This window comes from Cornus florida, unplaced genomic scaffold, assembly GCF_030987335.1.
Source record: "Cornus florida cultivar Cherokee Brave unplaced genomic scaffold, ASM3098733v1 CherokeeBrave_3.0.0_Hap2_Chr05, whole genome shotgun sequence".
Taxonomy (NCBI): domain Eukaryota; kingdom Viridiplantae; phylum Streptophyta; class Magnoliopsida; order Cornales; family Cornaceae; genus Cornus; species Cornus florida.
The window spans coordinates 115,628,330-115,641,453 of NW_026775575.1; the positions used below are offsets into that span (position 1 = coordinate 115,628,330).

The 13,124-nt window shown below is 32.6% G+C and overlaps 1 protein-coding gene across 2 annotated transcripts; it reads left to right on the plus strand.

Moving 5' to 3' along the window:
* Positions 1–1,910: 1,910 nt before the first annotated feature.
* On the plus strand, positions 1,911–13,042 carry LOC132308834 (uncharacterized). Of its 2 annotated transcripts, none has more exons than XM_059807088.1 (10): positions 1,911–2,061; positions 2,410–2,862; positions 3,050–3,253; positions 3,426–3,483; positions 3,623–3,685; positions 4,914–4,989; positions 6,223–6,338; positions 10,100–10,189; positions 10,358–10,489; positions 12,057–12,347. In XM_059807088.1, the coding sequence occupies exons 2-10, from the start codon at positions 2,483–2,485 to the stop codon at positions 12,063–12,065; spliced, it is 1,128 nt and encodes a 375-aa protein (XP_059663071.1). In that variant the 5' UTR covers positions 1,911–2,061; positions 2,410–2,482; the 3' UTR covers positions 12,066–12,347. The 2 variants fall into 2 exon arrangements, with proteins under 2 accessions (XP_059663071.1, XP_059663070.1); XM_059807087.1 differs by lacking the exon at positions 12,057–12,347 and adding an exon at positions 12,507–13,042 and having other exon boundaries at positions 1,921–2,061.
* Positions 13,043–13,124: the final 82 nt, after the last annotated feature.

Below are 13,124 nucleotides of genomic sequence, written 5' to 3' on the forward strand. Positions count from 1 at the left end.
CCCTTTTACTTTTCCCAATGAATGCATGAATGCTTCATGCTTCCGAATGCCAAATTCAATAATAAAATTTTACATGCTCTTCTACATCATCATCATTTTATTATTATTATTATTATTATTATTATTATTATTATTATTATATCTATATATATATATATATATATATATATATATTTTTTTTTTTTGATAGCAAATTCCAAATAATTATTTCACAACCACAACATCAATTTCCATAGCAATTGGGAATTCACAAGTCACACAACATACCAAAATTAGACATGCTTCTTCATAATAATGTAAATAGCCATGTATATAACCCAATTAGCATGTAAAACACATTTGTCATTTTGAGCACATACAACCACAATAGCAATGGACAAGATAATTAAAATTAAACATGCTTAAGGTCAAATTAAAGAGAAAAATTCACAAAAAATTCAAGAAGTCATAGATTAGAACACCCTTACCTCAATATTGTAGAAAATCCTCAAATTTGCCGAATTCAAACCCTAGAATTCAAAATTCTTAGGGTACACCAAAACCACCTTTGCTCCGATCAAATCGAAGATATCGACGCTCTCTTTAATTTGTTGCAAACGGTATCTAAAAACTTCAAATGGTGAGGGAGATATTAAGGTTTGAATTTTTGAAGCAAAAAGAAAAAGAAAAATCTACAAAGAGAATGAGAGAGAGACAGTTACGGGGGAGGAAGAGAAGTAAGAGGCCAAAATGACTTCTTAACCTTTAAAAAAGATGGTAGGTCCCACCACCAAAAACATTTTTTTTTTTTTTTATTCCTTTTCCTTTTATTTTCACCACACAATTATACATATATAAATAAATTACAACTATTACAACCCAAGCCAATACTGTTGTATAATAGAAGAGGGTAAATTATAGCAAATTGGAAAGTCATTTTGGCACAAAATATAAGAGGAGGCTAAAGTTTCAATGAAAGGATGAATAAGTCAAAATTTTGACAAGGGAATTAAATTCCAAAATTGACGAGTTGGGTGTATCACACGGACCTCTCATCCCGCACTAATGTTAGTTTCACAATTATGTGAGGCACCTGTCTCGTTAATTTCAAATGAACACCAACTTCAATATAATATTTTCTTTTTTCTTTGGTTGGTGTCTTAAAACTTAATATACTGCAATGATTAAGCTTGATAAAGAAAACCACTTATATTTATGATATTAACTGGTAATTTTTTTATTTTTTATATTTTTTAAAAAAAATCAAGGTAATTGTATACATGAAGCACCATTTTATATTTTTTTCTTTTGACAATTAACTCCTGTGGTTTCATTAATTGACAAATCCGCAGAGTTAATTGCATCTGGGGTAGAAAAAACTTTTGGAGGGTTTTTAATATGAATAATGATATATTCCTGTTTATATATGAACAATGATATGTTAGGGTTTCTAATATGAGTTAGGGTTTCTAATATGAACAATGATTAAATGAGGAATAAATACCCAATCCCTGAGGATATGTTAGGGTTTCTAATATGAACAATGATACGTTAGGGTTTCTAATATGAATAATGATATATATACGAGTTCAAAATGCTCCCACAATGGAATTTCACAAACTTTGACAATCACTTGCTGAATCCCTCCCAAACCTTAACAATCCTTAAATTTAAAGAACTCATTTTTATTTCATTAAAAAATATAATCAAGACTATAGTGCAAAATTTAGAAAAAGTAAGATTGCGATGATATTATTAGAGAATAAATGATTCATGTAATTAAATGACTCCTAATTGACAACACTGTTACATTGAACTGAATTGAGATCGATTGTTCATAGAGCTCAGGTACCATTTCACCTAAAAATAAAAGAAAATTTGTATTAGCCAGAGAATTTTAGTAATGACTCATGTTTAACCACGTCGATGTGTTTATATTAATACATACAATAAAAAATAAAAAATAAAAAGAAAGAAAAAGCCTTTTTTGGGCCTTTGATTCCACGGTTACACCAAGGGGAAGGGAACAGCTTACATTGTTCCTCTCCGTCGTCGTCATCACCGTCAGTCGTTGTGTATCAGGTATGCCAATCTCTCTATATATCTATATATATGTGTGACACTGTTGTTGTTGTATATATATAAATCTTATTCCTCGCACTTATGAATTTCTGGCACAAAACTCTCCGGTTTTGAGATTCGGTATTCTTATTCTTCTGTCGTCGTTTGGTTTATTCACTCTCATAATCTTTCAGTCGATTGCATCTTCAATTTATTGTCTGATTTTTATATCTATATATTTGTGTATGTATGTATATATGATTGTGTATATACCTATTAGAATGTAGAAGGCAGGGCAGAGCCAGAATTGCTTTCTGAGGGAGAGTCAGTAACAGCTGTTTATTAATATTTTATTTATTCAATATGCAGATTCTTTACTGATTCAACAAACACTTTCACAGTGTCAATTCGTTTCTTGAACTGATTGCAAGTGCAGTTAACAATGGCCGGAGTGCACATTTGTAGTTGTACCGAATTGGCTACGTTTTCTGGTCTCCCAAACATGAAACTTAAGTGCCTTTCCCTGAAGAATTTCAGGGATTTTTTCCACATGCCTCAAAAGATTGAGCAGCGACAGTGGTCTTGGTTTCCATATATTGGAAAAAGTACCATCTGTGCACTGAGTCGCTCTCCGATGACGGTTTCAAATGGATATGTTGGGAGGGCCAATTCGATGACAAATAATAATAAGAACAATAGTAAGATTTATAAAAGGATTGGTTCTTGTTTGGTAGTTGCTCCACCCAAAGGTAAGAAGCCGAAGGCAATTGTCAAATTCCTTGGCGGTGCCTTTATTGGAGCGGTTCCTGAAGTTAGCTACAGGTGAGAAGTTCAGTCACTCTGATGCAAATATAATTTTTATTTGTTTGTAAAACTATTGAGAGGCCAATTTCTTTACTGTTATTGTGCCAGTTTCTATCTGAGTTTCTTAGTACTAATTTACAATTTCGCATAAGTTATCTATCTTAGCTTCTGACCTTATTATATCTCTTCTGTTCTATACTTGCAGCTATCTACTTGAGCTTCTGGCAAATGCAGGCTATCTTATTATTTCTGTGCCATATAACGTGACCTTTGATCATGCTCAAGCTTCTAGGGAAATTTACGAGAGGTTCAATGCCTGCTTGAATATAATTTTAATATCTGGATTGCCCGATGAGAACTTAACAGCTGCTGAACTAGTTCACCTTCCACTTTATTCTGTTGGACATAGGTGAGTTCATCTCAATGAAACTTAAAAAAAAAATATAATAAATATAGTGTTCATGTACTTAATAAAAGTGTTCTTTCTGACTCACCATCACATAACCAGCTGCTAGAGCACTTGCTAAGTCAACATTTTATCATATTCTTAGTAACATCCTTTTATAAAATGTAATTTGCAGCAACGGTGCACTTCTTCAAGTACTCACTGGAAGTTATTTCTCTGAGAAGATACCGAAGGTTTATTTGTCTCTTTTTCCACCTTGGACATGTTAGTTTGTACTTTGTAGATGCAGGATGTTTTCTTTTAGTGTCCCTTAGTTTAAATTAAACGACCTGATCTGGAGTGTGACAAATAGATCTCATATTTTTGTTGAAGGCGAATGCCATAATATCGTACAACAACAGGCCAGCAACAGAGGCAGTACCTTATTTTGAGCAGGTAACTATTTTTTACAGCATTTAGTGTTTATTATTATTTTCATAGATTGTTAATTTATTGGCTTGGATCATATGTGTATTTCAACTCAATTCGTGTTAATGATGCCTGGAAGAATATCAAATCTTTTTGGCTTTATAACTTTTGAGATTTTCGTCTTCAAAATGAAAAGGAAGTCGTGTGATGGCCTTTCCCAGTAGAATTAGGGGAATTGCATTCGAGATTTTTGTCTTCAAAATGAATAGAAAGTCCCATGATGGTAGCCTTTCCCAGTGGAATTTGGGGAATTGCATCTTTTGTGATATGTAGAGATATTTGTATAGTCATTATGCCTTTTATTTGTTGATAAAGTTTCTTTAGCATTTACAAGGTTTCATTGCTCACCTGCATCCAAGGTTAGTGGAAGACAAACATTTCTGAGATATAAAAGTTTCTGTGCTTCTAAGATAAGCACAAACAGTAAGCTCCACACTATTTCACAGCAATGTTAAGACAATCTTACTTCTGTACAGTTAACACTTTCTGAGTCATTTCCTTATTTGTGTTTGATTGGGCACTAAATGTCTTCTGCTATACACACACACAAATAAGTATTGACACTTCAGTTTATCTTTACCACTCAAAACATCTTCCCTGAATGATCCCATGGTAAGCAGTAGGCAGACTCCTTTGGACCTGAGATGTTATTTGTATTTCAATGACATTATTAGAGGAATGGATTTTTGAGGTAATTGGAATAAGCTTATGTCTGCCTTACTACAGTCAGAAAAGAACAAGTCTACAAAATGAAGAATAGAAACAAAGATGAGGGAAGAAAGTACAAAAATGGCTTCAAACTTTTCTGATGCCAGGCTGATTATTTTAAAGAAGAAAATAGAGAAAAATACTAATACAGAGAAAGTTAAATAACTGTGTGTCAGAGGTAGCTCCTATTGATACCCTTCCTGCAACTTGATACTGCTAACGATCTTGTAATTGTTGTAAAATTTGTAGCAACTTTTTTATTTATTATTGTAATACAGATCTTGTGCCATTGCATTTTTGGTTGATTGACCTTTCCACCCAACCTTCTGCCCTCCCTCTCCATCTAAACCACTGAGTCACTGACAGATACTGGTTTTTATTCAGTTATTGAATGCAATTATTCAGTAGCCTTCTGGCACTAATCACTATTCATGTTTGTTTGGCAAATGACTATTTCATCTGAAGTGTTCATAATACTGTTTTGCAGTTTGGTCCTCTAGTTAGTCAGGTGATGCCTGCTATGGAAGCATCTCCAATATACTCAATGGCTAAGAATGCCTCAGGTAAAATGAATCTAAACTCTTCTCGGTTTTGTTAACTCTTGTCTCGAATTTTATGTTACTTGTAGGTAAGAGTAATTTTTTCAGACAAGAGTTCATCTAAGTTAAAGGCTTTTATGGGCCTAATCCTACTTAATTTTAACATTAGAAATTCCTGAATGAAAGTATGATTTAAGTAACGTGTACATATTTGATTGAACTAGATAATAACCTATTGCAAGTTATTTAATCTGTAGCCTTTAGAGAAAGGGAAAAAATTAACCTTTTAATAATCTAACGATACTCTTCCTAAACCAACCTCCTAACAAAAATAATAAATAATAAAATAATAAATAAATAAAGAGTCAGCATCAGTATCATAAATTTTATAAAGAAAATTGCAATATTTAGTAAAAATAATTAGGTTGGCTTTATGTTAGGACTATTCGTGACGCCTTGCAGATCTATTAAAAGACTATTTGATTTTAATACATTCAGGAAAAAAAAAAAAAAAGACTATTTGATTTTAATACAAGTATCATTTAGACTACTTTCTATATAACTACTTGAGACTTGGCGTCCCTATCTTCTTCTTCTTCTTCCTTTTCTTTTTTTTTTTTTTTTTTTTTTCGTGTCCAGATACCTTACCATATCTTTTCCCTACTCATGCAGTTAGTCTTATCTCACATTAGTCCGAAGGAATTTGGCATTAGTGTACTTCCTATGAATGAGGGAGGATAATTGATGAGTTGGCAAATTCTGAATTGTAAAAAAGTGCTATATTCTTTTTGTTTGGAAGAAGTGGCATGATAATATTGGGATAATACAAGGAACATAAAAAGGGTTATCTATATATGGCAGTGTAGGTTTAACTGGATATACCTGCCCTCTGCCTAGAAAAAGTCATTGGGAGTAAAATTCTCTTTGCTGAAGAATTTCTTCTAGAATCTATTTCCCCCAATTTTCCTCTGGATTTCTAGCAGCAGAAAAAGCCTAGGGTCGGTCAGGAATATTTATTTCCACCTTTTGACCCTTTATAGGGTTCTTTGTTAAATTCAGACACCATCATGCCTTTCATCACTTCCTTGCCCCCCATTCTCTTTTGTCCTTTTATCATTGTAATGTCTTCATTTAGAGTCATATAATTCTCCTTTATTTAATCCTGTGTAACATAAAGATGTCACATTTAGCCTCTCTTATTTTTTCACTTTTTTAATTTCCTAATTTCTCTCACTTCCCATGGATTCAAATATATAGGAGATGCATGGAAGATGCTACTTGAGACAGCTGGAGCAATGATGCCCGACTATGATCAGGAAGCTGTGATTTCGTTGAACAAATTTGTTGATCAGTTGCCCTCAGTTTTGGATCAGGTATTTCAGTGACTTGGTGCCTAAATGATATCACATGGATATGCATTTGTATGGGAATTTCATTACTTTTGTGGATGATTCTTGCCTTTCTTTACCTGACCTTCCTTGAAATTAGGGGTGACAAAATGGGTCACAACCCATCAACCCGCCCATATCCATCTATTTTTTAATGGTTTTGGGTGAACCATATTTAAAGTGGGTCAAAATGGGTTGGGTAATTTTTAACCACTTAAATGAGGGTTAAGTGGGTTGAATATGGGTACCCATATTTCACTCATCACATAATAGACACACAACACACATTTATTCTATATTACACTCGCCCCATTTTTCTCTCTCTAAAATTCTCTAACTCACGATCCTCTCTCTCTCTAAATTTGTCTCTCATCAATCCCCTCTCTCTCTAAGTTTCTCTCTAGAAATTTCTTCTCTTTCCTTCACTTCTCTCTCTCTCTAAAACGAGTCGATAAATATTGCTGAGTTTGAGATTGTTTTTTATTTATTTAAATAAATGTATATATAAATATGTATGTGTATCTCTGTATTTCTCTTATGAAAAATAATAATACATTATTATGATAGGAGTGATGCACATGAACTTTCACTGTTTATGCTTAGCTTTAGCTTTCAGTTTTTGTAAAAAGGTCGTACCATTGTTTATCCAATTGTTGTTCTTAGTTTCTTGTTTTCTATCAAATCAAATCATACCCCTTGTCAACATGTTCGTATTGGATTAATCTGAATTATCCAACATCTTTAATCTGAATTCATTTTAGTCAAACAACATCTATCCTCAAAAAAATTAGTTGAAATACAGATCTCAAAATTATAATATGGAATTTTTTTTTTTTTTTGGGGGAAATTCAATCCATTATATAGATAAGCAATTATATATATGGTGAATCAGTGACTAACCCATATAAATATAAGGCACTTGCCTCAGTCTATTGATATATAAATATATACATACATACTTTTCAATTTACACAACAAATAAAGAACACCCATTTGGTATAAATACACTATTTAGTTTTTTTTTTTTTTTTTTTTGTAATAGTGGTGTGATTGTTAAATTGTTATATTTCATTTATTTTTGACAGAAGTTTATCTTCAAATTGGTGCACATAATGGACGAGTATAGTGATGATTCTGTTGAACAAATTATGGAGCAAGATTCTAGTAGTAAATGGGTCGGATACTTTATAAACGGTTCAGTCCTATTGTGAATGCCTCATGGAATTAGTTAAAAATAATAATAATTAATGGGTTCACGGGTCATAGCGGGTTGACCCTGCATATTTTTGACCCGCCCATTTTCAACCGGTTCTAAAAGGGTTGAATGTGGGCCTCAAAACATGTTTGACCCGCCCATTTTCAACCCAACCCAAACCCGGCCCAACCCGCCCGTTTGCCACCCCTACTTGAAATAAACAATTTTAGACAATGAAGCTTCTATTAGATCAGGTATTTCAGTGACTTGGTGCCTAAATGATATCACATGGATATGCATTTGTATGGGAATTTTCATTACTTTTGTGGATGATTCTTGCCTTTCTTTAACTGACCTTTGCTGAAATAAACAATTTAGACAATGAAGCTTCTATTAGATTATGAAACTTCAAATAAAATTTACCAATATAAATATATTTGTGAAAATTCACAAAAAGGATTAGGTCATAGGATAAGCAATAATTTTAAATAATGATTATTCATGGGTCTATAACCTTAACAGATGAGCATGAGCCTTCTTTTTCATTTTTGCTGGGGGATCATGGCATCATGATGCAAGATAACCTTTGCATAGATTTTTATTAGGTAATGATAAAATAAGGCAAAGTAGATGGTGAAAGACAGTAGAGAAGAGAAAGGCCTATGTATATACAGCATTGAGTAAAAAAATGCATCCACTAAGATGAAAATAGGAAAGGTTTTCTGATTATATGGCATTCCTATTGGGGCTTGGAAGTACTTAGGTGGTGATGGCATGTGATGTGTCTTGGCTAATTAAATCATTCAATTAGATAAAAGTAACTAAAGAGATGCCTAGGGTGTTGTAAAAGTTTTTTAGTACATATATAGAAAAATAAAGGGGATATTCAAATTGTTCATATTATCATGGTATCAAATTAATGAGTTATATTATAAAACTTTGAGTGTGAATTATGGAACAATAACTAAGGTGTGAAACTATAGTCGCGGATAATCAATTTAATATATGCCAAGAAGTCAAAGAAGTCGATGGAGGAAAGTATTTATTTATTGAGCAGATTAATGGAAAGATTTAGAGAGAGAAAAAGAAAGATTAGGAAAAAGCCTACGATGTGGTTCCTAAAGATAAAATATGGTGGGTTTTAAAAAAGGAAGAAGTTACTAAAAGGTATAATGATGTGGTAAAGCACATCTTTGATGAAACAGAGACCAATGACCATAGTAAGAACTTGGAGAAACAAGTGAACTTCCAATTACTGTAGGTTCAAGGGTTGGTATTAAGCCCGTATCTTTCTTGTCGTAGATATGGATGAATTAAAAAAGAAACATATTTAGGACGATGTTCCAAGCTTTATGCCATTTGGTAATGATATCATTCTGATTGATGAAACTAGAGCAGAGATAAGTGTTAAACTAGAGGTCTAGAAAGATTCTAGAATTAGGAGTGTTTAAGATAAGTAGGATTGAAGCTGAATACATAAAACATAAATTTTGTAAAATTTGAAATATAAATAGTGAGATTGTGACTATTGAGGGTCAAGAGGTACCAAAGAGTGAACATTTCCATTGACTCGTTTTGCATAGTGAGGGAGAAAATAGAGATGATATAAATTAGAATTAAAGCAGGACAGATAAAATGGATGAGATCTTCTATGATTGGTGCATGCTTTTAACAATGAAGGAGAAATTCTATAAAAATCTGTTATATCAACCATACTTCAAGGATTATAATTTTTTCTTTGGGGGGGTAAATTAGGGGACAAGACGTTGGGTGGCTAAAAAGCAATATGTACATAAAATGAGTATGACAGAAATGAGAATATTGAATGTGTGGCAAGACAAAAAATAATAAAATTAGAAATGAACACATTCATGAGATGGTTGAAGTAGCATCGATTAAAGAAAAAGTGAATGACAACCGATAAGATAGTTACATAGTCCTTATTTAGGGTAAAGGGAAGGGGAAGGGGAAGACCATAACTAATATGAATTGAGATAGTTAAAGAAAGAGTCATAGTCTTAGAGCACAATGACAAAATAAGACTCTTGCATCCAAACCCAAATAATTGGGAAAAGATTTTGTTGAGTTGAACGTTGAGTTGACCTAGAAACCGAGGAAATTCAAGCCACTAGGTGTAATATTGAAAGAGAAGTAAGGGTAAGGCTTGTCTCTTGTGTAAACTCCTAAACTGTTAAATACAAAAAGCCCACCGTGGCAGTACACTCTGCAGCCCCTTCTTTTTGGTAACTCCTTCCCGGCCCAAACCAATTTACCTAAGTATTTCTGATAATGAAAAATAATTGAAAATGTTCTAGCCTAAAATTAGAACTAAAGCGTATTAAAGGCTATTGAAATATCCTCAATTAGTTCAAAAAAGTTAGTGCCCTTAAACTGAGCCAAATTTCCGAATTTATTTATTTTCTTTAAATTCTTCTTCCTTGGGCCTCTTACAAACTGTGTCACATTATTTCCAGAGTCTTTCAGCTATCTTCAAGTGGTGGACTGGTACTTTTGTATTGTCCATCATTAAAATTGGTATTGTTTTTTTTAGGTTGTGCAAGGTATATCAGAGTTCAAGCCAACACCTTCTGAGAATCGTGATTATTTTAAGAAATCATACAATGTCCAGCGTACTTTATTGGTAAGTATAATGCCATCTCAATGCCAAGATTGATTTTCCTTTTTTCTTTTGAATCTTCTTTGTTGGTAAGAGCAAACCATCTGTTGGTGGTTAAATCAACTATAGGATTTATTTCAAATGGAAGGTTATTTATGTTTATTTTGGTGAATATATTGGTTCTTGTTTTAGGTGAAGTTCAATTCTGACGCAATTGATGAGACAGATCTCCTTGAAGAGACATTGAAACCTCGTGTGGAATCCATAGGTGGAACATTAGAGAAAGTCTCATTGAGTGGTACCCATATTACTCCATGCATACAGGTATATATATATATATATATATATATATTGGTAAATTACAGATAAAAAATTTGTCACATTGTTTTGGCTTGTTTTGCTTCTAGATACTCTCTATATGAAAGAGTGCACATATTTGAGTGAAGCTGGCAGTTAAGGAGATTGTAATGAGCCAGCCAAATGCACCCTTCCGTAGATGTTTGTGAAATGCATAAAAAAATCATTCAGTGTGCGCTTCTGCTGCATTGACAAATAAAAATGTAAATAAATAAATAATATAAAATACAAAAAGAAGATCCATTATACGTAGGTTTAAATATCATGAGTTTTAGAACAATAACTTTGTGCAAAACAATGCCATGTCACTTCTCCCCTCCCAGCACTCCACCTAGGCAGATCAAGTAGAGAATGCAACTTTTTTTTGATACACATAGGGTTGAGTAAAAAATTGAAATTAGCTTTTATGATATTTTACATAAATTACCTTTGTCCATATAGGCAGTCGATGACATAGTGCTCAGTTTCGAACATCTCATTTTTCATGACTTCTTCACCCAGATCTATACGCATATGGTGCACTATGTAATTAAATGATCATATAACGGCCAGAAAAAGCTTGAGGTGTCTAGGGGAAAACAGAAAGTAATTTTTTTACAATTGATAACAATTATACCAATGCATATAACTCAAAACTAGAGGAGATTATCATGTAGCAAGTTTGCCAGATATATTGTTCAATATTATCAGTCATGAACTTCAGGTTATATTTTCTGAAATATGAACATGCCTTGTTGCAAACATATATATATATATATATATTTGGGAAAACTACACATAGGTAAAGTTAGGAGTCATAAATAACAAATCGATCAGTTTTAAAAGTTAATTTTCAATTTTGATTGGATTAAACAAAATAATTACAAATACATCAATATTTATTGCTTAGGTCCAAAATATCCTCACAATCTTATTTCAAAATCCCAAAATATCCTCCTTAAAATTATATAATTTCAATATAGTAAAATAAATAATTAAAAATTAGTATGACTAGCGAATACTAATTCTCTATCACTTACATTCGTCGTCAATCAGCTACCAATGTCCAGGTCTTCTAGGTCCCTTGCTCTCTCTCTTCACACACACATATAAATATAAATATGTTATATTTTTGTTTAGGAGTTTCAGATCTAGGACTCTGTAGGCTTTGAAGTATGTTATATCTTATGAATTTAGGATTCTTGCATAGGGTTATCAATTTGGCATTTCAAAATTTATTGTGATTTTTTATAATTGATTGAAGAAGGAACAACTAGAGACCTCTGGACAAGAAAAAAGAAAGGCAGGTGGATATTTCAATACTTCATTACCCTGCTAGGATATGAAATCCTTAATAAATCCCGTTTTGACATCTTCTAATATATTAACAATAATAATAGCTTCTTTTAGGTAACAATTGAAAAATCTTCTATAGTAAGTTTTAGGTATCAATGCTATAGTAAGTTTCATTTAGGTATCAATAATAATAGCTTCTTTTAGGTATCAATGCTATAGTAAGTTTGTAGAGCTTCCCTTTTCAATTCTTACCTTTCAGATCAGATGATATCAATTCCGAAGGGTAATCCATGGCGATGGTATCAATTCCGAAGGGTAATCCATGGCGATGGACGACGAAGAGAAGAGATGGAGAATTTTTATTTGCTAGTTAAACTAAATTTTAATTATTTATTTTAATATTTGAAATTAGGTAATTTTAAGAAGGATATTTTTGTATTTTGTAATAAGAGTGTGAGGCCATTACGGATCTTAGCAATAATTCTTGATGCATTTGTAATTATTTTTTTAATTCAATCAATGTGAAAAATTAACTTTTAAAATTGATCAATTTGTTATTTAAAGCTCATAATACTACTTATATGTAGTTTTCCCTATATTTTTTACCCAACTTCTTTGATCTAGGAAGCTGTACCATCCTTCCAGTCAGTTGACTATTGACCATGATCATCCATCTCTACCAAATTCTAAATATTTTTTTCATGATCAGGAACCAAGATGGCAAGTAGGTTACTGGTACACTCCAGCAGATGCTATTGCTCAAGGACTCAAGACTCTATCAGTAAATGAAACTAGGGTCCTTTCAAGAACCATCGCAGACTGGTTTAGCCGCCTTGAGGAATAATGTAAGTGATGTTCGGCCAAAACTTAATCTTGAGGAATAATGTAAGTGATGTTCGGCCAAAACTTAATCTAGCATGTATGCGAATCTGGCTAGGTTCTTTTTCCCAAGATAGTTGACAGGTTCATAGAAGTATAAGAAGGAAAAAGGGAAAAAGTATTATGGTGTACAGAACTGTACCACATGACTGCTGCTACACACGTGGATGATCCATGTTTTTGTAAGAATATATTCCTCATTCAGGAAAAAAAATATATATATATATATACACACACACACACACACACTTCAACATATTTTAGTGCTTCAAACTTCCTCTCTGAAGGGTATTTGTAGGCACACAATGTGCTTGCCAATATGTTTAAATGACTCACTTTCCAATTTTATAATGTCCCTTTAAATCCTATTCAGTAATTTGAACAGTTTAATATGGAAAGAAAGTTGGCTGGCAGGTGGTTTTGATTTAAGGTGTTAGATGGAAGAAAG

Bases quoted from the DNA above. Each gene is read 5' to 3' on its own strand.
- LOC132308834 (XM_059807087.1), top strand. From the start codon at position 2,483: ATGGCCGGAGTGCACATTTGTAGTTGTACCGAATTGGCTACGTTTTCT. The intron at 3,484-3,622 runs GTTTATTTGTCT...TTTTTGTTGAAG, and splicing joins TCTCTGAGAAGATACCGAAG to GCGAATGCCATAATATCGTA. The intron at 10,490-12,506 runs GTATATATATAT...TTTCATGATCAG, and splicing joins ATATTACTCCATGCATACAG to GAACCAAGATGGCAAGTAGG.